We start from the raw sequence: 26,046 nt of genomic DNA on the forward strand, positions 1-26,046 counted from the left end.
CTTTTCCAGGTGGATTTGTCCTCGGCGCTGCGTGTTTTGCACCAGGTTTTTTTCTGCTTTCCTGACTTTCCTTTTCTGTTCTCTCAGGCTTTCTGTGAACCAGGGTGATGAGAAGGATCTTGTGTTTGATTTGACTTTTTTGAATGTTGCTAATTTCTCGTACAGTGACTTTACACCAAAATGCCATGCCTGTGCCTTTTCCTCTAGTGAGTAGGTCGTGGAGCTTGGGTGTAGGTCCATTTTGGAGATGCCAATGGATAAGTCGTGAAGGTTGACTGACTTTGGGTCGAGTGTGGATGTTTTTAGTGAAGCTGGGTGTTCTATGGGCTCTTTGGTCTTAACATGTATGTTGAATGAGATTACGTGGTGGTCAGTCCAGGGAACTTGAGTGTTTGTTAGCGGGGTTGATTTGTTGTCGAGTAGCGGGCCTTTAGAGATGAAGATCAGGTCTAGAGTGTTCCCAGAAGAGTGAGTGGGGAGTGAACTTGTTGGATGAAGCTGAGGTCAGACAGTGTCTTTGTGAATTCCCTTAGTGCACCAGTGATTTCTGGATATTCCGCAAAGTTAAAGTCTCCTAGGATGATAATTTGTTTGTGGTCAACTGAGAGGTTGCCGACATTGGGAAAGAGGGGGCTCTGTAGATAAGTATGAATATGGTTTTCCGGTTGTGGCCTATTGAAAAAATTAGGCCGTCCAGGCCTTCTAGTGAGATGGAGTTTATATGTCTTGGGTTTAATTTGGATTTTGTGATGGCTGCCACCCCACCCCACCCCCTCTTTTTGGTGGGAGGAATGCCAGTGCTTGGTAACCTTGAGGGCATAGTGCACCCAGGGTGGTCCCGTCGTATTTGAGCCACATTTCAGTCACTAATAGGAGGTCCCTTCTGTTGTTTGTTATGGCATGTAGTAGGATGAGGTCTTTGCCATTTACAGTTCTGGCGTTAACTAGGGCTGCCGCGATATTGTTTGTTTTGGGTGGTTCTGTGTTTATCGGAATTTTTATGAGGTTGGGGGTTCTGGCTGCTATTTGCCTTGTGTGCAAGCGGTTTGTCAGGTCTCTCGGCGGCCTTGATCTGTGATAACAGGGATGTGGAGAGCCATTATGGGAAGTATAAGTGTGATAGCTGAGATAGGGCTCGATGTATTTGACTGACCGGGGACTTGGGTTCTGGCATAGTTTAGGACTGGGCCTGCTTGGTCCGCCCAAGGGGCTGATGAGAGATGACTGGCTATGGGAAGGAAGAAAATTGAGCCACATCTCTGGGGAAGAAGAAACAAGCCACACGCAGGAACACAAGGCTTTTAAAAGGCTGAAGAGAGGAAGCTGGCTCCAGGGCAGAAGGGGGCGGGGCTTCCCGCCGAAGAGAAGTTGGAGCAATGGAGTCCTGGTGCAGTGAGGGGGACGACTGGCCTCCTATCCCCTCACTGTGCTGGAGATTTTAGCTGCATGTTTTGAAACAAAAAGCCCTTTTTGCTTCCCCCCCCCAACAAACTTCCACTCTTCTATGGCCTAATTGTATGCTACCAGATACTGCTATACTCATCCGTGGCATGTTATACACTTTCAAATGTATATATTAGATTTCCAATGTTGGTGTATTTTTGAGAGAAAAAAATAGATGCCACAACTTATAAATCAACCCTTGTACTTATTGAGATCTTTGTCCCTGTATGTCTTATGACAAAGACCACTGACCATTTTAGTAGCCTTTCTCTGGACCAACTGTTAATATTTTTTTGAAGATGTGGTATCCAGAATTGTACACAATATTCAAAATGAGGTCTCACCAGAGTCTTATACAGGGGCGTCAGTACCTCCTTTTTCCTACTGGCCATGCACCCAACCATCTTTCACCATTGTCTTTTCAACCTGTTGGCAGTTGTTGCTGCAGAAGGGTCTTCCACCAAGTACTGAGTCAAAGAGTGTGAAGATTTTTATGTTTCTTGTTATTTTCAAAAGCATAGAATGTATTATATAGGAAAGTAAAACATGTTTTAGACAGAAAAATTTAAAATTATACAAGGGTGTGAAGACATTTGCAAGGCACTGTGCTCATTTTTTATGTTAAAATGTAACATCTTGTTCTAAATTGTAAATACTAGTTTACCATAAAGTATTTATTTGTATATGCAGGAAGTAGCACATTCCCAGATTAAACAGGAAGCAGTACTACTGCATGAAAAACTACATGAACTTGAGTGTCGTCGAGACCAAATAATTTCAGAGGACAAAAGTATGGAGTCGCCACAAGAAGAAAGAGAAAGATTACTAAAACAGGCAAGAGAGGACAAATATTTGATGTAATTTTAAAATGCAGTTGAGGAATTAAGTTTTTTTTATTATTAGTCACATTTCACATCAAGTAAAATTGACTTTTGCTGAGGGTCAGGTTAAAGACAAATCAATGTGTGGGGAGATAAGATGAGGCAATAGAGGTTGTAAACTGGACAATTGGGGGTGCAGTTCTTTAAAGAGAACTAAAAGTTAGGCACCAAGCTAGTATTGTATAACGGCAAATTTGTGCACCTAATTAGTTATAGAAGTCTAATATAAGTCAGCAATTAAGGAACTAAGTTTCCAAGTTTATTAGTTTTTAATATCCCGACCATCAAGCAAATGTCTGGCCGGTTAACAATGTTTTGTAAAGGCTAAAAATTTTATAAAATGAAGTGAACGTAAATGACATAGACTAGACAAACTGGAAGGTGAGGAAAATAGGGGAAGGAGGGGAGAATTTACATAATTTAGTAAAGAAGGAGAAAGTGGGGAGAGGATAGAACGTGTGAGGGTTAGGGTAGCTTTGTTGAAGCAAGTACTTATTCGCGGTAAGAGGCAGAAAAAAGAGAGAGAAAGAAAAAATAAAAGAGGAAGACTTGAGAGATGAAAAAGGATGATTTAGGTTCAATCGAAAGCATCTTGAAATAAGAAAGTCTTTAAGCCAGTCTTGAATTTGATTAAATTTTGTTCATCCCGTAAATATTGTGGGAGAGAGTTCCATAGTGTGGGTGCAGTTACAGCAAAATTGGTTTTTCGGGTGTAATAGAATTCTTTTAGAGAAGGAATAAAAAGGAGTTTTTGGTCAGTGGATCTTAACGTACGAGGGGAACATTGTGGAATTAGTAGTTTCTCAAGGAATAGTGGTTGATGGAAAAGTTTAATTTTAAAGGAAAGTAAGATGATTTTGTAGGTGATGCGATGGGTGATGGGGAGCCAATGGGCCTCTTTAAGAAGAGGAGTAACATGTTCAAATTTACCTTTTTTGTATATTAATTTTATTGCAGAATTTTGTATTAATTGCAGTCGTCGTAGTTCTTTTTGAGGGAGTCCATTAAGAAGGGAGTTACAGTAGTCTAGGTGGGAAATGACTAGAGAATGAGTCAAGATGTTGATTGAGTCAGTATCTAGGATAGGACAGAGTGATCGAATAATACGAAGTTTGAAAAAGCAGATTTTTACGACCAAACTTATGTGGTCGTGAAAGGTAAGCTCTCTATCGAAGATAACACCAAGGAGTTTTATTTTGGTTAGCATTTGTAATGGTAGAGATTTGATTGAGATTGTTCCTAATAATGATTCAGATGTTTTGATAGGAAGAAGGAGCCCGCAAGATTTATCAATATTAAGTGAGAGTTTGTTTAAATATAACCAGTCACTTATGATGTTCAATTTATTATTTATTTCTTTTATGTCTAAAATGTTAGTAGTATTGATTGGGTGAAGGAGTTGTATGTCGTCGGCATAGGCGTAGATTGTAAATCCTATAGATTGCGCCAAAGTAAGAAGCGGAGATAGAAATATGTTGAAGAGTAAAGGAGATAAGATTGAACCTTGTGGGATTCCGAATGTTTGTGGTATGGTTGAAGCAGTTTCATTTTTTGCTTGAACTTTGGAGCAGCGTTCGTGAAAATAGGATATGAACCAAGAAAGGGCACAACCTGTAATACCGCAGTCTTTTAATCTGGAGAGAAGAAGAGAATGATCAATAGTGTCAAAGGCTGCAGACAGGTCGAGAGAGATTAGAATAGTAGATTTCTGATGATCATGATAGTAGTGTATGGTTGAGATAAGTCCTAGTAGAGATAGTTCTGTGGAGTGTGAAGAGCGAAAACCGGTTTGACATGGATGAAGAGCGTGGGTTTTCTCGAAAAAATCTGTTAGTTGAGAGTGAATAATTTTTTCCGTAAGTTTAGAGATTAAAGGTAGATTGGCTATAGGACGATAGTTTTTAGGTAAAGTAGGATCTGTATTGTGTTGTTTGAGTTTAGGAAAGATGAGAGCTGTTTTCCAAGCGATTGGAACCGAGCTGTCTGAAAGAGATTTGGAAATCATTTCCCAAAGGTATGGGCTGAAGAAAGAGTAGAATTTTTTAAGAAGTAATGGAGGAATACTTTCCAAAAGGTTATTAGAGGAATTAAGAGATTGTAAAATGAGAAATAGATGAGATAATGAGGGCATTTTGAAGTTAGCAAAGGAGCTGAAGGGTAGTTGAGTCGAGTCGACAGAAGTTTGAGCAGAAAGGGTAGGTAATGAAGAACCTAAGAGTGATCTAATATCTTTGATTTTAGTGTCAAAGAATTGTGAAAGTTCCGCTGCTGATGGTAAAGTTGAGATAGGTGGGTTTTGGTTTTTTTTTAGAATATTTTGAAAGCGACTGTGCAAGACTGAAGAGAGTAGAAGAATTGCGGGTGGATGAGATGAGCTTGGAGTAATAATCTTTTTTAGTTTGTTGGATAGTTTTTTTTATAATAGGAGGCTTTTTCTTTGAACTGAATGAGGTAATTGTTAAGGCGTGTCTTACGCCATTTATTTTCGGCAGATCGAAGTTGTCGGCGGACTAAATTTAATCATGACCACTTATACTTGCAGTTATGCACTAGAACACTTAGGGCCAGATTCTATAAATTATGCCTAAATCAAAAGTGGCACCAGCCACGTATCAATCATGCCTAGGCGCCATTTAAAGAATCACAACTAACACCACTGACCACAGAACTTGGGCGTCTACAATATTGGTCAGGGTTTTACTAGCCTACATTCCAAATGGCTACGTTTATTTATTTAATTTGATTTCTATCCCGTCCTCCCAGGAGCTCAGAACAGGTTATAAGCCAACATTCACAGTACATTTGACAATACAAAGCAATACAATATAATAATAATAATAACTTTATTTTTGTATACCGCAATACCACAAAACAGTTCAGAGCGGTTTATAGGAGAAGAGACTGTACATTTACAGTGAAGATGCAGAGTCAGATTAACCAGGGTAAAATAACCAGTAACAATAACAATTAAAATTAAAAAGTAAGATAGGTACTTAGAAATTCCCTTATGGTCCCGAAGGCTCACAATCTAACTAAAGTACCTGGAGAATAACAAAGAAGTGAAAAATAGAGATAGAGGAAAAATAAGAAATAAACATTCTAACAAGACTACATTGATGTAAAATACTTTGGAAGGATGAAGAGAGGAGAGAAAGGAATATATACAGTTACAAGGGAGTGCAGGATGAGGATAGTAAGATCCGGGGAAGAAGAGGTATATAGGTGAGGAAGGAGAGGAAAGGAAGGAAGGATGGGGTTAGAGAAATTTATCAAAGAGGTAAGTTTTGAGAGATTTTCTGAAGGATAGGTAGGATGGGGCAAGAGAGATGAGGGTGGTAAGGCAATCATTCCATTTGCCAGCTTGAAAAAGAGAGGGTTTTGTCCAGGAATCTTTTATAAATACATCCCTTTGGCGAGGGGAAGGCAAACAGGTGGGCATTGCGTGTTTGGTTAGAGCCTGGGAACACAAAGTGATGTGACAGGTATATACTATAATACAATACCATACAATACAGTAGTATAATGACAAAGCTGGACTGTACAGTAACTTAAGGACATCTTGGGTGGGGACATTCATAGGAAATTCCTGGGGATGTAATACATTTGATTGGACCAGAGGGTCACCAACTAGTTGTTGTTGGTGGGAGAGTTGAGGGGATTGGTTTGAGAATCGTCTAACGGCACCTATGGTTTTCACCGTCCCTAACCACGCTTACTTTGACCTTAGGTGCCTACTTAGAAGCATTTACAACATAACATCTACCTTTGTAGGCATCTACTGATGCCTACTTTTTTAAACGGGTTTTTAATTGATTTTTAATGGCGCAGTCAATTACCATGCAGATTAAAAGCAATTAAATTAGGTGGCAGTGCGATACCTACCACCACCTAACTTAAGGAACTGTTTAAAGAATCTGGCGCCTTAGGTGCCTTATTGCTGTTTCATTCCCATTTTGGCGCATAACTTCCTGTTTGAGTGTCTTTCCTCTGATCCACAAAGAAATATCCCTAGAAGCATAACTATTTTCCAAGATGGTGGCAAGGTGCTAGCAGTGAGAGGGCCACCAAATAATATGGATATTTGTTTGTAGAATATGGAGTACTACTTGACTAGGGCTGTTTTTTTGAGTGGGGTCCACTAGATGGCATAGCTGTTTTTTCTATTTTGGGGGGTTGAGTTTGGTAGATGGTGGGGTGCCCAAGTGGATGGGGCAGCTATTAGCTTTTCTGCTCCGATGCTTAACCTCCCTCAAGTCGTGGCAGTAAATTTCTCAGATTGTCCTCACCTTAAAATCTTCTTTATATTTCTCTGCATTATGGCATAATTGCTAATATCCTATTTACCATTCATTTTTTTTTAAGTTTCAAGTTTATTATTATTATTTGATATTCTGCAAATCAAATCATATCTTAAGTGGCTAATCTAATTCAAATTGATATATAAAACCAGTAAAAAATAAATTTAATAAAAACATATTGTGAAACAAAAGAGAAAAAGGGGAATAACTACAATTTGTGATAGAAAAGAAAAAGGGAAGACGGTTAGGTCTGTATGCTCCAACTGCAGGTCTGTATGCTCCAACTGCAATCAAGCGCTAACACCCACATTGAATCCCTTTCTACATGATCTACCCAGTAATGTACACGCATATTCTTCATTAACTATAGCCCCATTTTATCAAGTGTTTTAGTACTCGCTGGCGAGATAAATGCTTCAATGCTAATAGAAATTGAATGAACATTGGAACATGTACCTCGCTGGCCAGTGCTAAAACGTTCTACTGCGGCTTGATAAAAAGGGCCTATATGTTTTTGCCTGAGGTAGCGTTCTGTGAGAACATGGTGAGGCTTAGGGCTATCCTTCCTGATCTTCATACATGTAAACTATGATGACCATCTGAGGTTTCATAGTTATGGGGAGCCAGATTGTGAAATGGGAGAAAGGATATTCAAGTTCTGTTCATTTATATATACAAAATTTATTAATGTGAGATTTTAATTTTAAATAACTATACGAGTATATATTTTGTGGTATTACTTTTAGATTATTGTAATTTTTTTATAGTTCTTGTTGCTAAGTTATCAACTATAATAATCTTCTAAGTGCGCATGCACACTTAGGAGCTGTGCTACCTGACAAATGCAGTGTCCTTCCATGGCCAGATTCTGTTTACGGCACGCGGCAGCTTGAGGCTTGAAGAGCGTGCGGTGGCTAGCAGCGCGTGGCAGCTTGAAGAGCGTGTGCTGGCTGGCAGCACGTGGCACCTTGAACAGCGTGCGGCGCGTGCAGGAGTTTGAGCGGTGTGGCAGTTTGACTGAGAGCTGACAGAAACGGCTGGAGGGTGTTGTTTCACTCCAATAGCTGAGAGGAACGGCTGGAGGGTGTCATGCCGGTGCTGCAGATGTCCCATGCTGGTAAAAATTCTCAAAGGAACGGAAGATGGAAAGGGGGCTGCTTTGGGAGGAGGGGTGTGCTGGTATGCAGACAGCTTTGCTGGGGGGAAAACAGAAGGGGGCCACGGAGAGGCAGTCAGGGAGGAACTGGAGGGGGAGAGGGAAAGGGGACTGATGTGGGGGGAGGGGTGTGCTGGGGGCAGACAGCTTTGCTGGGGGGGGGGGAGATAGAAGGGGGCCACGGAGAGACAGTCAGGGATGGCACAACAGAAAAATATAGGCAGGCAGAGAGAGACAGAGAAACATACAGAAAGAAAGACAGGGGGCCAGGGAGAGAGACAGACAGCAGCCAAGGAGAGAGAGGCAAAGAAAAAAGACATACAGGCAGCCAGCGTCCAAGAAGAGAGAGAGAAAGAAAACCAAAACAAAACAGACATACAGCAGTCAAGGAGAGAGAAAGAAAGAAAGAATGACAAACAGAAAGAAATACTGACAGTCAGACAGCGTCCAAGGAGAGAAAGAAAGAATGACATAAAAAAAGAAAGAAATACAGACAGACAGCGTCCAAGGACAGAGAAGCAAAGAAAAAAGACATGCAGACAGCCAGCGGCCAAGGAGAGAGAGAGAGAAAGAAGAAAAAAAAACCTAGACATACAGCGGCCAAGGAGAGAGAAAGAAATATAGTCAAACAGCGTCCAAGGAAAGAAAGAAAAAAAGACAGACAGCGTCCAAGGAGAGAGAGAATGAAAAAAAAATCCAGACACACAGCAGCCAAGGAGAAGAGAGAAAAAAAGAATGACAGAAAAAAAATACAGACAGACAGCGTCCAAGGAGAGAGAGAGAAAGAAAAAAAGACAGCGTCCAAGGAGAGAGAGAAAAAGAAGAAAAAAAACCCAGACATACAGCGTCCAAGGCGAATGAGAGAAAGAAAGAATGACAGACAGAAATAAATAGAGACAGCGTCCAAGGAGAGAAAGAGAAAGAAAAAAAAAGACAGACAGCTTCCAAGGAAAGAGAGAGAAAGAAAGAATGACAGACAGACAGTGGGCAAAGGAGAGAGAAAGAAAGACACACATACATAAATAAATAAATGCCTATCTCTACACATCTATTCTAGCAACTGCGGTGATTTGTGTGCGGCTGTTTCCTCCAGCAGCAGTTTTCCTATCGCTATAAGGAGCCTGCGTCAGACCCTGCCACGGCTGCTTTAGAAAATAGGAGATTTCTCAGATAAGCCAAAACCTGTGTGCTTGGGGCAGGAAGCGATTTTGCTTTGGTTTGGCGAGAGGTGTACTGGGGAGGGGGCCAGGGAGCGATCTTGCATTGGTTTGGGTGAAGGGGTTGTGCTTGGTTAGAATCAGGGAGTGATCTTGCATTGCTTTAAGGGGAGGGGGCAAGGAACAATCTTAATTTACTTTGAGGAGAGGGGTGAGCTGGGGATCTTGCATTGGTTTGGGTGAAGGGGGTGTGCTTGGTTGGGTCAGGGAGTGATATTGTTTTGCTTTGGGGGAGGGGTGTGGTTGGTTGGGGTTAGGGAGTGATCTTGCTTTGTTTTGGGTGGAGGGTTCTGCTTGGTTGCAGTGACAGTAGTGAGTGTGTCCAAAAAACACCAACATTGCCAGCACTCAGTGTGACTAAAACTGTAACAGCACTGTGTGTCTAAAAAAAACTGACAGCACTCAGTGTGACTAAAAAAAACTGTAACAGCACTTAGTGCCTAAAAAAAACCTGTGACAGCACTCAGTGTGCCTAAAAAAAACTGTAACAGCACTCAGTGTGCCTAAAAAAAAACTGACAGCACTCAGTGTGCCTAAAAAAAGCTGTGACAGCAATGTGCCTAAAAAAACAGTGTCTGCAGTCAGTGTGCCTAAATAGCCTCCGCAGAGTCAATACTCACTGTTTTACACTACTCAGTGCCAACAGTAAGGTACTCCAACCATAACATTAAACAAACGCACTTAAAGGAAAATTCACACAAAATTGAAAAAACACCATCGCTAGTAAAAGGCATCTACAGGAAGAGCAGTCACCTCAGCAGGTAGAGTTGAAAAGAAAAAGGCCGAAAGAGAAAAACAAAAACGAACAAATACATCTGTTGAAAAGCAGGAATATGACCGTAAAAAAAATGCAGAACAAAAACAAATTAAAATAGCAACTCTGACTCTGGAAGAAAAACAATCACTACGTCAGAAATACACCAAAACAAAACAGCAAAAACGAGCAAGTATGTCTATTCAAGAAAAGGAAAATCAACGTCAAAAAAATGCAGAAAAAAACAGAACTAAAATAGCAACTCTTACTTCGGAAGAACAACAATCACTGCGTCAGAAACACGCCAAAAAAGAACAGCAAAGCAAGTATGTCTAATCAAGAAAAAGAAAACAATGTAAAAAAAATCAGAACGAAACAGAACTAAAATAGCAACTCTCACTCCAGAAGAACAGCAATCACTGCGTAAGAAACATGTAAAAAGAGAAAAACAAAGACAAGAAAATATAACTATTGAACAAAAAAAAAAACAATGCCAAAAAAATTCAAAACAACAAATAACTAATAATAATAATAATAACTTTATTTTTTTATACCGCAATACCACAAAACAGTTCAGAGCGGTTTACAGGATAAGAGACTGTACATTTACAGCGAAGTTACAGCTTAGTTATTGCAAAGATACATCGAGGTTACAGCATATCGAAAAACAGTTCAGAGCGATTTAAACAATGTAGTTGGGGAGAATTGGTTAACAATTATATGGCATAAACCAGTGACAATTACAAAAAGATCCAATAATTGTTGCATGGGGAGAGGGGGAGGGTAGGGAGGGAGGCAAGGGATTATTAGTTTGGTCGGGGGGGCGGGGGTTAGAGGAATTTATCAAAGAGGTATGTTTTTAGAGATTTCCTGAAGGATTGATACGTTGGGGCAGGAGAGATGAGAGTGGACAGGCATTCGTTCCATTTGCCAGCTTGGAATGAGAGGGTTTTATCGAAGAATCTTTTGTGGATGCATCCTTTTGGGGAGGGGTAGGCAAACAGGTGTGCATTGCGTGTACGGTTAGGGCCTGGGAAGGTGAAGTGGCGTGCAAGATATATCGGGGCTGAGCCAGTTAGGGTTTTGAAGCAGAGGCAGGCGAATTTGAAGATGATCCTTGCTTCGAACGGTAGCCAGTGAAGTTTCCTGTAGAAAGGGCTGATGTGGTCTGATTTTTTGAGCCCGTAGATGAGGCGGACTGCGGTATTCTGAATAAGTCGTAGTCGTTTAATGGTTTTCTTGTAGGAGCCCAGATATATGATATTGCAGTAATCCAGGGAGTTTAGAATTAGGGATTGGACCAGCAATCTGAAGGTGGGAAAATCAAAGTAATGTTTGATGGAGCGGAGTTTCCACAGGGTGGAAAAACATTTTTTGACCTGGGTGTTAGTGTGTTGTTCTAAAGTGAGGCATCGGTCCAAGATGACTCCGAGGATTTTTATAGTAGAGTTGATTGGATATGTTATGCCGTTAAGAAGCAGGGTGGTGGATGTTAGTTTGTGGTTGGGACTTGCGAGGAAGAACTTGGTTTTTTCTGGGTTTAGTTTCAGTTTGAAGCGAGTGGTCCAGTTTTCTACCATGGTGAGGACAGTTGAGATGAATTGTTCTGTCTCATTTGACAGTGAGGTGATGGGTATGATGATTGTAATGTCATCCGCGTATATATAGGATTTTAGGTTACGGTTCGATAGCATGTGTCCCAGTGATGCCATGTAGATATTGAATAGTGACGGGGATAGGGGGGAGCCCTGGGGGACTCCGCAGGGGTTGCTCCATGTGTGGGAGAAGGTTCCGTCATTATGGACTTGGTAGGTTCGGTTTTTTAGGAAGCCTGTGAGCCAGGTTAATACTTGTCCGGCGATGCCTATGGAGTCGAGGCAATTAATCAGAATGTCATGGTCTACTAGGTCGAAGGCACTGCTGAGGTCAAACTGTAGTAGCAGTGCGCTGTTTCCCAGTGAGAATAGTTGGAGGAGGTGATTGGTTAGTGAGGCTAGAACGGTTTCCGTACTGTAATTGGTGCGGAATCCAGACTGGGATTCGTGGAGGATGTTAAATTTCTCTAGGTATGATGTGAGGTAGTGATTGACCAGTCCCTCCATGATTTTTTGGAAGAGAGGAATATTGGCGATGGGTCTGTAGTTGGAGATTACGGAGGGAGATTCTTTGGGGTTTTTAATTATTGGAGATACGAGGATGTGTCCAAGTTCCAGTGGGAAGTGGCCGGTTGTCATGCACAAGGTTATCCAGTTGAAGAGTTCCGCTTTGAAGGGGAGGGGGGCAGTTTTCATGATGGTTGGAGGGCAGTTATCTAGTAGGCAGTTGGATTTGGAATATTTTGAGTATAGCTTGAGAAATAGGTTCCAGTCTGGGTTATTGAAGTGGGACCAGGTCATGTCTGCTGGTGAGCCCTCCTTTTCTGGAGAGGGTGGTTGGTTATATGGGTAAGTGCTGGTTGTTGTGAGCGTTGTTTTCAAGTTGAGAATTTTGTTGGCGAAGTAGTCAGCTAGGCTTGTTGGGGAGGGTGGTAGTTCAGTGGGGGAGCTTTTATGTGGGACGGTGTCCATTAAGGAGTTAACTATTCTGAAGAGTTTATTAGTGTTTAGGGATGGGGTGTTGATAAGTTGGGAGTAGTGCTTGTGTCGTTTTTCTTTAATCATTTTTTTGTATTCTGTGACTTTAATTCGCCATGAGTGTCTATCTGTGTTTGTGCCTGTTTTGCACCAGGTTCTTTCCAGTTTGCGTACTTCACGTTTGAGGGCAAGAAGATCTGCATCGAACCATTTAGCTGAGGAGCGGTGTTTTTTCTTGTAAAGTTTCAGTGGAGCAATGTCGTTTAGGGTCTTATTGCTGAAATTGTTCCAGTCTGAGATGAAGTTAGGGTCAGGATCTTGGATGGATGTTGGGTTGTAGTGGGACCAAAATTCTTCTGGGTTGAGTTGGCCTCTAGGCCATTTTGTTTTTTCTTTGTGGGTGGTTTTTTTTGGTTGTTTTTTGGTTTGTTTTATTAGCCAGTGTAATTTGAAATTGCAACGAAGGTGATCAGACCAGAGAGTGGTGGACCAGTTTTCTTCTTTAAGGTTGATGCTGGGGGTTGAAGTGGTGTTGGGGAGGAAGGAGATCAGATCTAGGTGATGGCCTTTGTCATGGGTTTTTGTGGGGGGTGGTTTAGAGAAACCTAGGGAGGTTAGGAAGGAGAGGAGATCGGCCACGTTGGAATTCTCTTCCTGTTCAAGGTGTAGATTGACGTCCCCTGCAAGAAGGTTGTGGGTGCCCGCGACGGAATTTGTGAGGAGGTATTCATAGAAATCTTCTTTGGCTAGGTTCCATTTGCTGGGGGGGGAGTAAAATAGTGTAATAGTTAGATTGTCTTTGCAGTCGGCTTTGGAGATTTTGCAGGAGAGTATTTCCAGAGCGTTGGTAAGTTTAGAATCGAGGATTTGGAACTGGAAGTGGTCGCGGAGGATTATTGCTAGGCCGCCACCTCTTCTAAAGTTTCTTGATAATGGAATGATTTTGTAGTTTGGAGGGAGTAGGTCTTTGATGATGGGGTCATGGTCGGAAATTAGCCATGTTTCGGTGAGGAGTAGGATATCGAGGTGGGTTTCTTCTAGCCAATCTTTGATCAGTTGGGCTTTGTTTCTAGCTGAGCGAATGTTCAGATAGGCACCCAAAATTGTTTGGTGTTCCGAGCGAGTGATGGGCTGAGTACTTGGTAGATATTTTAGGAGTCTATTTCTTTTTTGTGTTGGTCTGGAGGAGTGTCGGGTGGAGTTGATTACGGTGATCGGGAATGGGCCTGATTCCTTGTAGTCATGGAGGATATTGGAGGGGGGAAGTGGTCTAATTGGTTTGATGGCTCTGTTCCAAGTAAGGTAGGTGGGGATGGGTTCAAATGCTAAGGTTCTGGTGATCCAATTTCTTGTGCTGAGTAGATAGAGGAGGAGGAGAGTAAGCAGTTTTTTTGTGAAGTTAGGCATGTTGGGCCTTGCAGAAGTTTGATAGAGAGTGATGAAGGGTTGAGTAGGGGTTGGAGGGAGAGATTGATGGGGCTGGGATGAATTGAGGTAGATGTAAGGTGATTCTGCGGTAGTTGATAGGAGAGTGTCAGAGGTTGATGGGTCTAGCTGGTGGAGTATGCAGTTGGGGTATGCGGTTGGGAAGCTGAATTCATGCAGGGGGGAAGAGTGATTGTTCAAGTGTGCAGAAAGGTGAAGAAGTAGTCATGCACATACTTAGCTGCTGCTAGGCCAGTCTGGAATATCCCGGTCAGGTTAGACTATTTGGAAGCAGTCGTCGGCACGAGGCTGGCTGATCCGATTTTGAAGAGTCAGATCTGGAGAGCTGGGAGAGGTTGGTGTAGGGTGGAGAGGTAGTTTTGGGCTCCACTTAGTCGCTTCACGAAGGCGCGTGCTAAGGCGCAAGTGCGCCTTCGCCGGCGCGCCGAACGGCCGCGCGCCGTTTAGGCAGTCTTTTTTATTTTGGAAGTCCCGGCAAGGTTGTTTGGGGGGCGGAGCAAGCTCAGACGCCCAGCCCAGCAGTAAGATTATTGGATTCGGGCGAGGCAGGAGGAGACGATGTCGGCGGGCCCTACACAGGAGCAGGGCAGGCGGTCTCGGCGGGTGCGTGGAGGGGCAGCAGCCGCTGCTAAAAAATGGCTCCACGCGCCGTTTAGGCAGTCTTTTTTATTTTGGAAGTCCCGGCAAGGTTGTTTGGGGGGCGGAGCAAGCTCAGACGCCCAGCCCAGCAGTAAGATTATTGGATTCGGGCGAGGCAGGAGGAGACGATGTCGGCGGGCCCTACACAGGAGCAGGGCAGGCGGTCTCGGCGGGTGCGTGGAGGGGCAGCAGCCGCTGCTAAAAAATGGCTCCACGCGCCGTTTAGGCAGTCTTTTTTATTTTGGAAGTCCCGGCAAGGTTGTTTGGGGGGCGGAGCAAGCTCAGACGCCCAGCCCAGCAGTAAGATTATTGGATTCGGGCGAGGCAGGAGGAGACGATGTCGGCGGGCCCTACACAGGAGCAGGGCAGGCGGTCTCGGCGGGTGCGTGGAGGGGCAGCAGCCGCTGCTAAAAAATGGCTCCACGCGCCGTTTAGGCAGTCTTTTTTATTTTGGAAGTCCCGGCAAGGTTGTTTGGGGGGCGGAGCAAGCTCAGACGCCCAGCCCAGCAGTAAGATTATTGGATTCGGGCGAGGCAGGAGGAGACGATGTCGGCGGGCCCTACACAGGAGCAGGGCAGGCGGTCTCGGCGGGTGCGTGGAGGGGCAGCAGCCGCTGCTAAAAAATGGCTCCACGCGCCGTTTAGGCAGTCTTTTTTATTTTGGAAGTCCCGGCAAGGTTGTTTGGGGGGCGGAGCAAGCTCAGACGCCCAGCCCAGCAGTAAGATTATTGGATTCGGGCGAGGCAGGAGGAGACGATGTCGGCGGGCCCTACACAGGAGCAGGGCAGGCGGTCTCGGCGGGTGCGTGGAGGGGCAGCAGCCGCTGCTAAAAAATGGCTCCACGCGCCGTTTAGGCAGTCTTTTTTATTTTGGAAGTCCCGGCAAGGTTGTTTGGGGGGCGGAGCAAGCTCAGACGCCCAGCCCAGCAGTAAGATTATTGGATTCGGGCGAGGCAGGAGGAGACGATGTCGGCGGGCCCTACACAGGAGCAGGGCAGGCAGTCTCGGCGGGTGCGTGGAGGGGCAGCAGCCGCTGCTAAAAAATGGCTCCACGCGCCGTTTAGGCAGTCTTTTTTATTTTGGAAGTCCCGGCAAGGTTGTTTGGGGGGCGGAGCAAGCTCAGACGCCCAGCCCAGCAGTAAGATTAAAATAGAAACTGTGACTCCAGAAGAAGTAACTTCTTTCCCTGCCACACTTTGAGCAATGAGCTCTCCAGCCACAAACGCCGACTGACGAGGAGTTGGCAGAATCTACTCCATTTTCTTGTGTTACTTTGCCAGACAATCTCGGTCCTTCTCCAGGATTTTCTTCCGTGAAGACAGAACAGAAGTATTTGTTTAACACGTTTGCTTTTTCCTCCTCACTCTCCACATCTTTTAGTTTAGCAATTCCATTTTTCATCTTCCTCCTTTCACTAATATATCAGAAAAAATTTTTGTCTCTCTTTTTTACATTTTTAGCCATTTGCTTTTCCGCCTGCGCTTTCGCCAGACATATCTCTCTTGGCTTCTTTGAGTTTCATCCGGTAGTCCTTTCTATACTCCTCTTCTTGGGGGGGGGGGGGGTTATATTTAGGAACGCCAACTCTTTTGCCTTTATTTTCTCCACCACTAGTTTGGAGAACCATATCGGTTTCCTTTTTCTCTTGTTTTTATTTATATTCTTCTTGTAAAGGTCCGTAGCCATTTTTATTGCTCCTTTCAGCATAGACCACTGTTTTTCCACTTATCTTATATCCTCCCATCCTAACAGCTCTTTCTTCATGTACTCTTCCATTTTATTAAAGTCCATACGTTTGAAATCTAGGACTGTAAGTATTGTGCGGCCGCTCTCCAATGTAGCTGTTATATCAAACCAAACCATTTGATGATCCCAGGTGAGCACCCACTCGAACATTACAGATACTCTTCCCCCCATGGGCCATGACTACTTGTTCCAGTTATGGCCTGAATCAAAGTATAGGTCAGGAGCAATGAGGAGTCAAAGTAGGCCTTAAATTTGTTATTGTAACATTTTTCATAGGGTTGGTCACTGTTGGAAACGAAATACTGGGCTTGATGGACCTTTGGTCTGTCCCAGTATGGCAGTTCTTATGTTTTTAATTGTCACTGGTGATGAGATATGGTTGCATTACTGTAACCCAGAGAGCAAAAGACAAAGCATGATGAAGTAAAGGAAAGCGGTGTTCACCTGGCTTCAGGAGCAGATGAAAAACTTCTCTGCAGGGATGCAGAAGCTAGTTGAATGATACAACAAATGCATTGTTTTGCATGGGAACTATGTGGAAAAGTGATATGTTCAATTTTTCACAGTTACTTCTTTTTAAACCGTTAAATGTATTTTGTCTTTACTTTTGGATTTACCCATGTAGAAAGGAAGTAAGGAGAGGGAATGGAAGAGTGAGAAGAAAGACAGAGGAGGATAAAGAATATAGAAGGAAAGTAGGGAGGAGGTGAGAGTTTAAGAGATGGAAAAAAGAGGGTGGATAGGGATGATTTTCACTCGCACACACACTCCATGCATGCCTTCTTCACCAATTGCCCCATTTTCTGCTACTAACTTAATCTTTTCGTTAAATATTTACTTTTTTTTGTCAACATTCTGAATGTATTTTCTTTTGTCAGGTAAAAGAAGACAATCAGGAAATAGCAAGCATGGAAAGACAGTAAGTATTATTTTAAACGTTATAAATGTCTGCACTCATCAAATGATAATTCTCAGTAGGCTGAATTTTTACCAATATAGGTAGCCCTAGTGGGTTCTTCAAGTGGAGGGGCATTTTCATTAAGACGTCTTTGAGTTTGGACGTCTTGGGAAAGACGTCCAGAAATCCAGAAGAGAAAAGGCCAGTTCTCAAAACAGCATGATATCTGTCTTTTTCTTTTGAGAATGACCTATCTAGACGTTTTGGTCCCTAGTATGTGTATCTTTTTTGCCCATTCTCTAATATAAAGACATCCACATGAAAAACGCATAAAAGCCAGCTTTTTGGACGTGGTACCCAACTATCTAATCCGAAAGGCTTCCCATCAACTGATCGCTGCAGGGGAATCCCAATCAGCTGATCCATTTTCGTGGAGTCCTGCCACCTCAGCTGTTCAGGGATTCTCCTGTCAAGATCAGCTGAACTGGCAGTACTCCACAATGAATATGCATGAAAGAAATTTGTATATAATTTGTATATAATGGAGGTAATATATGCAAATCAAGTTTATGCATATTCATTGTGGATATCCTAAAAACCTGACTTGAGTTGAGAAACACTGCCTTAAAGTATAAGTGGCGGGTCTCTCGTGTTATAGAGCCTGTATGGAAATAGGATCCTTGGCTTCATATTTGGATATTGGCAGATTCTTAAAGAGGGCACTCCAGATTGAGACCTCACATAAGGCAGCCATTTCTCTTGTGGAACTTGAACATCGTACTGAAGGTCTTAGCAAGGCGCTGTTCAAGCTTTTTGGGGAGGCATCTTTGCTAAATCTAACAGTGAAGATGGTATTTTGAGTAACCATCGTCTCTGTGAGACGAGTCTCAGAGATACAGGCACTGTCTTGTAGAAATCCGTTTCTCAGAATTACAGAAGCGGGAGTCACACTTTGAACTGTACTTTAATTTTTACCGAAGGTAGCATTGGCATTTCATATCAATCAAGAGGTCAGGTTAGGGTCATGAAATGGTTAACTGTTGTTTAAAATATTGCTCTGGTCTACATAGCTGAAGAAAGTGTACAATCTATTGACTTCATCTGCCTAAAATATATGTCCCTACCTTACCACATTGTAAGCTAAATAGATAAGAGTTTGAACCATGATGTACCCTGCCCTTCTGTACATTTAACATTTAGAACTGTAAGAGTTAGATAAGTGACCTGCTAGTGTGAGCTTAGGGCCAATAATAATTGTAGAAAAGTTATAGAAGTAACAAATGAAAATTGTAGTTTTTGCATATATTAGTTTGCAAAAAGGGCATAAAAGTCCGTGTATTTCCTGTTTCTGACACTCTAGTAGGCAGGCTATTAACTGCACTAGAGTCCGGTATACTGTAATAAATTTCTTGTACTTTCTTCACGCCTCTGACTTTGTGTGTCCAAGTGACCTTTCAAGGTTACTTGCTTTTCAGTCCACGGGCTCCCAGAAGAGGACAAAGTGTTGAAATTACTGGATGTAATAATAGTTCTTCTTCAATGCCTAGATGACTTTTGTCTTTCTGATCATCTTTTTGTTTTGACAAATGCTGCTAGGCGAGGCAGCCCACCCCCGACGTCATCTACCGGAGCCCCCCCTTAAAAGGGGAGGGGCCAACGGCACTGAGCTTTAGGCTCTGTAAAGGAGCTAGGAGACAGGAGAGGAGAAAAGCAGGAGAGGAACAGAGGAGAAAAGCAGGAGAGAAGGATAGCAGGAGAGAAGGCAAGCAGGAGCAGAAGGCAGGAGAGAGCAAGGGCAGCGGTGAGAGTTAGCTTCGCCCACACTCGAAGTCATCTACTGGAGTGCCCCCTTAAAAGGGGAGGGGCCAATGGTGCTCAGCCGTTCAGCGCGCATCGAAGGCAAGCGTTAAAGGGGCTTGCCTTAGCGAAAGCGCCTTTGCGAAGGGCCTTAAAGAGGGGCGAGTCACTGCATAGAAGAGCAGAGGGCAACCACAGCAGACACAGAGGACACACAAGCAAACAGAGCAAAGGGCGGCAACCGCAGCAAACACAGATGACACTCAAGAAACAACCAAGCAGGGAGAAACCACTTTAGACAGCAGACTGACAAACAGACAGCAACGGAAGCAGGATGTTGAGCTACCCAGTTTTCTGCACCGTTTGCCATATGTGCGACTTACTCCCATCTGGGAGTCTGTCTTATGTGTGCACTCGATGCGAGGAACTGGAGGGCCTGAAGAAAGAAGTTAGACTCCTGGAAGGCAGAATACTGGAACTAGAAGCACTTTGAGCAGTGGAGGAGGACAGAGAGGCAGAAAACTTCAAGACAGAGGAAACCATTGAGGAAGAAGTCCGGGAGTTAGAGAAGTTTATCGAGGAGGCATACAGGGAGGCCGTGAAAAATCACAAGCAACAATGGAACTGCCAATATACACCCACAGTGAGTGAAGACCACCTGGAGGACAACCACATGGAAGAAATGGGTGACACAACAGCGACTCCTGGAAACAGGAGGGAACCCACAGGAAGACGAGTCCAGTGCAAGCCAACACCAGATAGAGGGAAGATGGAAGTGCACAGAGGACACAGACCTACGGCTGGAGAGAATGACATACGCCAGGGACATGGACCTGCAGCTGGAGAGACAAGAGAAGACAGAGAGGACAGCGATTGTCGTGGGGGACTCCATCATCAGACAAGTCGACAACCACATAGCAGGAGGAAGAAAGGATCGGCTGGTGACCTGCCTACCGGGAGCTAAGATAGAAGACATAGTGAGCTACATCGACAGGATCATCGACAGCGTGGAAGAGGAAGATACGGCAGTGGTGATCTGTGTGGAGACAAACAACATGAGCAACAGGAACTACAGCAGGGAAGGACTGAAAAACCAGTTCCGCATGCTAGGAAGGAAGCTGAAGACCAGAACGCCGAGGGGTAGCATTCTCAGAGATCCTGCCGGTACCCAGGGCCAATGAGAAGAGGCAGATGAAGCTGCAAGCAGTCAATTCGTGGATGAGGCACTGGTGTGAAGAAGGATTCTACTTCATGCGCAACTGGACGACATTCTGGGTAAAAGAGCAAGCTATTCAGGAAGGATGTACTCCACCTCAGCGGAGACAGAACGAGGCTACTTGCAAGCAACATCAAGAGAGAAATTGAGAAGTTTTTAAACTAGGAAGAAGGGGAAAACCGACAGTCGACAGAGAGTCGATGGTTCAGGAAACCAGTATACCCAGAGGATACCGTGCAGGAAGATAGCGGGAAAGACTCACTGGATCATAGGCAAGACAGAAATCCTGACAGAACGAAAGGAACAAGAGGGAAGGAAATGCAAGAAAGTAACAGGCCACAAACTCAAGTGTATGTACATGAATGCAAGGAGCCTAAGGAATAATGTGTGAATTAGAAGCTATGGCACAAAAAGATAACCTTGAAATCGGTATCACAGAAACATGGTGGAATGAGGAAAACATCTGGGACACTGTGCTGCCGGGATACAAGCTATACCGCAGAGACAGAGTGGGTCAAAAAGGTGGGGGCATTGCCCTATACGTCAAAGAGGGAATTGAATCTACCGGAGAGAACACGCTGGAAACGAAGAATAAGTTAGAGCCTCTATGGGTAAAAATTCCGGGAACAAATGGAACGGAAACGAAGATCAGCATCTACTACCGACTCCCCAGGGCAGTCCGAAGAAATTGATGGAGAGATGACGGACGAGATTAAATGCAACTGCAAGGGAGGCAACGCAATTATCATGGGTGATTTCAATTATCCGGGGATAGAATGGAACCTTGGTGTCTCCGGCTGCGGTAGGGAGATCAAGTTCCTGGATGCTGTGGGCGATTGCTTCCTTGAACAACTTGTCAAGGAAAATACGAGATGAAATGCAATTCTGGACTTAATTCTAAATAGGTGACGTTGTGCTTCTGTCATGAATGAACCACAGACGTAACAGAAACTATCTGGATGATTAGTACAATGTCTTGGTATGATAAAGACTGACATTAATCACCATTTGTAATATAAAAAAACAAAGACAATGTCGTTAACCCTCCTTATACGTTTATCCTATAAACTCATGATTATAATTATATATAATGAGCCTCATTACAAAAATGTGACGTGCTAGTGAAAAACTAAACACAGATTTGAAATCAGCATGAAAAATCCTATAAAACTCACCCAACATGAACTCTGATGAAAATGATGTGTTGACCTGTATAATTCATCTTAATGGTAGCCCACAGATAACATTTCCCCCTTAATGTGTTCACCGAAGAGCCTGACATAAGTGCGGTAGCATGGCGAGCAAACGGCAATCTAAAAGTGAAGCGGCTTTTACGACAGGAGGAACAGAAAAACGTCAAAAACAGGATCAGATGCCGCGTCGAAGGTTCTTACAAAATTTGTTTGGCTGGGTAAAATGCCTAGAATTGCCTTAGTATCTTTACAAAACCAATTGCAGAGGGTGGGGTAAATTTTCCAAACTTTTATAGGTATCATCAAGCCTATATTTTACGCCAGGGTATATATTGGGTCCTCCCAGAGCTCATGGAAAATATCCCAGATTGGTTGTATTTGGAATGGTGGCTCATGTTTCCTATAAACGTATCTCATGTTCTTAGTGTTACGATGCCTAGAAAATATAAAGAGAACAGAATATTGATGGATACATGGAAAACATTACGTTATGTCAGCAAGTTAACTCCAAATCCAATACACAAATCAACAATCAATCTTTATGGCTAAACTCCAAGATTCAAGTTGGCGGTTTTAAAATCATATGGAAGCATTGGATTATTGCAGGTATACGGACTCTAGGTGATGTTATTTTAAAAACAATCAGTATAGTCTGGAATTCTTATGCTTTCAGGCGGATTTCTTGGGACACCAGGCCGCACAGTGGTATAAATTGATATCTGGATTTATGAATAAAAAACCAAAGACTGGTCTTAGAGACATTTGGAGCATTGAGATTAAGCATCAAATTTCTGCATCTCAATGGCCACGAATTTGGTCTTGGAGAATGAGATGTACAGTGTCCGCATCTATGAGACAAACTTGGTTCTTTTTGTTACATAGAGCATTTTGGACTCCAGTTAGATTACAGAAGTTGGATAGCTCTAAGTCTAATAGATGCTGGCATTGTAATCTGGAAGCAGGGACTCTAGATCAGTGTTCTTCAACCTTTTTACACCCGTGGACCGGCAGAAAAAAAATAATTATTTTGTGGACCGGCAAACTACTAGGACTAAAATTTAAAAATCCCGTTTCCACCCCATCTCCGCGAGCTCGGTCCCCACAAATCATCTGATCCCATCCACACAAGCCTCTGTTATGATTTTATATTGAATGTATTTTATTAAAGTATAAAAAGAAACAATATTCTGTAGAATTGTAATTTTATAAATACAAATAATTCAGAGCAAGGATCAACAAAACCCCTGTCTCCCCTCCCCTTCACATATATCCCCTCTACTATCAAGAAAACTGAACAAGCCAAATTATTACAGAATGCTACACAGAAATATCATGCTAACAGAATACTGAAGTAACACATGACAGGAATAGTTTTAGGGGAGTGCAACTAGGGCAACTGCCCCCTGGTCAGAGAGCGCCCTAAGCCAGCTGAAAGCTAAAGAAGCTCTGCCTGGGTTTTGCAGTCCCCAGTTATGTCTAACACCAGCTCTAGCAGGATATATATTTCAAATCTGATATATTCTAATCACAAAATAGAAATAAAATTATTTTTTTCTACCTTTTGTCGTCTCTGGTTTCTGCTTTCAATCTTTTTTTCACTCTCTTCCTTCCAGCGTATGCCCTCTCTGTCTCTTCAATCCAGCATCTGCCCCTTCCATCCACTATCTGTCCTCTCCCCCTTCCATATGGTATCTGTCTTCTTTCTATGTCCCTCTCCCCTTTCCATCCAGCTTGTGCCCCTCTCTCCTATTTTACATGATTCATTCCAGCTTCACTGCTCTCTTCATTTTTATCTCTCCTACACCAGATCTATCATCGTTGTCCCTCTGCTTATTTTTCTGCTGACCCCTTCCTATCATCAATCTCTCTACTTTCTCATGCCTGTGTCTCCCCTTCCCCTCCTCTAATCTCTCTGCCAGCTGTTTCCTTCCTTTTTTCATTCTCCCTTCCCTCCTCCTCCTGTCCAGCAGTAACTCTCTTCCCTTCCTCCCCTCCCAGCAGCATCTCTCCGTCTCCCTCTCCAGTAGCAGCTGTCCCTTTTTTTTCCTTGCCCAGCAGCTTCCCAGATTCCTTTCCCTCCTCCCCTCCCAGAAGCATCTCTCCTTCTTCTCCCTCTCCAGTAGCAGCTGTCCCTTTTTTTTCCTTGCCCAGCAGCTTCCCAGATTCCTTTCCCTCCTCCCCTCCCAGAAGCATCTCTCCTTCTTCTCCCTCTCCAGTAGCAGCTGTCCCTTTTTTTTCCTGGCCCAGCAGCTTCCCAGATTCCTTTCCCTCCTCCCCTCCCAGAAGCATCTCTCCTTCTCCCTTTCCAGTAGCAGCTGTCCCTTTTTTCCCCTGCCCAGCAGCTTCCCAGACTGATAGTGGTTTTCTCCCCTCCCAGCAGCTCTTCTTACTTCCCAGCGCAGCGATTCACGAAGGCAGCCTCGGGTCCTTTGTTGGGTCGCGCCGCCTCTGAGGAAAGAGGAAGTTGCATCATCAGAGGCAGCCGCGACTCAGCAAAAGCCCCGAGGCTGCCTTCGTGAATCGCTGCGCTGGGAAGTAAAGGAGAGCTGCAGAGAGGGGAGAAAGCCACTGTCGGAGGCTCCCCAAGATCTCTCCGGCCCAGCGCACGCTTCCGATGCTGATCTTGCCGGTCCTGCGCGGACCGGCAGGAAGTTCAAATGAGTCAATCTTGCCGGTCCTGCGTGGACCGGCAAAAATTTCCTGCGGACCGGTACCGGTCCGCGGACCGGCGGTTGAAGAACTGTGCTCTAGATCATCTATTATTTTTTTGTCCCTGTATTATGGCCTTTTGGAAATCAATTTGGTCTCAAATTAATTCTTTATTAAAAAACCATGTAGCTCAATCATATGATTCAATTCTATTTGGGATGTCAATGAGAATAAAAAGTCAAATTTCATTAAGCAATAATAATCTTTTATTAATAATGACAGGAGTCGCCATTCAACATATCACCAGAAATTGGAAAAACTACACTAGACTTAATTACACCTTCTGGTGGAACTTGTTATGCCATATATACAAAATGGAAAGAGCAATTGCCATACAAAAAGGGAATTATAATAATTTTAAAAAGATTTGGGGGCCATTGATAACTTATTGTAATGATTAGACGCCTTTTTACACTGTAAGTATAATTATAATTAAGGGAAGGGGGTGGTATATAGTTATATTATAGGTTCAATCAATATTTATGAATATAATACATATATGATTTTTTTGATTACAATATTTGTGAAAAGGGTGAGTGGGGGAGGGAGTTAATTTATGTATTTAAGATGATATATATAAAGAATTTCAAGTGATGTATATGATTCAATTGATGTAATATTGTGTTCTTGATGTAAGATGAAAAAATGAATAAAGAATTGGAAAAAAAAAATAATGTTACCTTTTAGCCAGTTCAATATTTTCTCCTACCACAGCAAAGAATGCTAAAAGTAAAATTGATTATATATGCAAATTTATTTTTAAAGTGCTTATTTGATCCTAAGGGGTTTAACCTCTCCTGAGAATCTCTATGCTATTGATGTCATAATCCAGGGAAATGTTCATTATTGAACCGCTAACTGATAATAGTTAGTTGGTACATAAAGACCAAAAGAGTTGTATTTTACTTTCTGACAGATACTACAAATTATTCACACTTATCTCTTGGGTAGCTCATATTTAAATAATTATCAAACAGAAAAAATTCAAATTAAGGCAGTGTTTCTTATCTAATATTTATATTATTTATAGATTGACAGATATCAGGGAAAAAAATAACCAGCTCAATGAAGAAATTCGACAATTAGACTTGGACCTAGAGGAGCACCAAGGTATGGCACAAAAGGCTAAGGTTCAGTTTAATTGGGATTGAGGCAAATGTATGAATTTTTTAAAACAGATTACTGCCCAGATTACTACTATTGTCATGGAGTTTGTTCTAAGCTTCTGGTATCTCTTCTAAATTTGGGGGGAGAGTGGGATATTCATTTATCTCTGTTTCTCCTGTTGTCCTATTTTCCCTATTTTTTAACACATTTATCACTACTTTTCAGTGATAGTTCCAAAACCATTTAATTGTTCATATTTTATTCAGAAAATAAAGCAAAATTTTGCATTCAGTTTTCTTCATGGTTTTATCTAAAGAGAGGCATGTGTGATTATTCTGATATGTAAGCATGTTGTAATTCATATTGATGTGCTCATCCCCCCTTAAAAAAACCTTAATAACTTAGAAATGCTTTGTAATACAGGTCTGAAATTTTTTGAGGCACAGTGGAGTCTAGACAGGAATATGATTTTTGTACTTTGATGCTTGGGAAATAGTTGAGAATGGTGTATGAAATAGTTGAGAATAGTGTGTGGAAAAAGAATTCTTATAGAAGAGACTGAATAGAGTACCATGGGGAGACTTAGGGCCAAGGTTCTTTAGAGTATGTTATTTTATTTAACTTATTGTTTATTTCCTGGGACTACATTATTTGTGATGCGCAGAATGAAAAGGTACCAAAAGTGTACTATGTATGTTACTATGTGTTAATTTTAATTTTTTTTTATCCCAGGACAAACAGGCAATATATTCTTACATGTGGTTAACATCATCCAGGGAGCCCGATATGGATAGTGCAGAAAGTGTACTGTGGGAGTCTGTGGCATAATGGTTAGAGCAACAGCCTTAGCACCCTGAGGTTGTGGGTTCAAATCCCACGCTGCTTCTTGTGACCCTGGGCAAGTCGCTTAATCCCCATTGCCCCTGGTACATTAGACAGAGTGTGAGCCCACTGGGACAGATAGGGAAAAATGCT

At 42.8% G+C, this 26,046-nt stretch overlaps 1 protein-coding gene across 7 annotated transcripts in view; it reads left to right on the top strand.

Annotated features, from left to right (window-relative positions):
• IFT74 (intraflagellar transport 74) overlaps window positions 1–26,046 on the top strand; it is a 305,175-nt gene that overhangs the window by 189,310 nt on the left and 89,819 nt on the right. For all 7 annotated transcript variants that reach the window (XM_033919374.1, XM_033919366.1, XM_033919348.1 and 4 more), the window contains 3 exons: window positions 2,134–2,277; window positions 17,030–17,070; window positions 24,995–25,074. In XM_033919374.1, the coding sequence (XP_033775265.1) occupies window positions 2,134–2,277; window positions 17,030–17,070; window positions 24,995–25,074 (265 nt within the window). The remainder of the gene's footprint in view (window positions 1–2,133; window positions 2,278–17,029; window positions 17,071–24,994; window positions 25,075–26,046) is intronic.

This window comes from Geotrypetes seraphini, chromosome 1, assembly GCF_902459505.1.
Source record: "Geotrypetes seraphini chromosome 1, aGeoSer1.1, whole genome shotgun sequence".
NCBI classification, from domain to species: domain Eukaryota; kingdom Metazoa; phylum Chordata; class Amphibia; order Gymnophiona; family Dermophiidae; genus Geotrypetes; species Geotrypetes seraphini.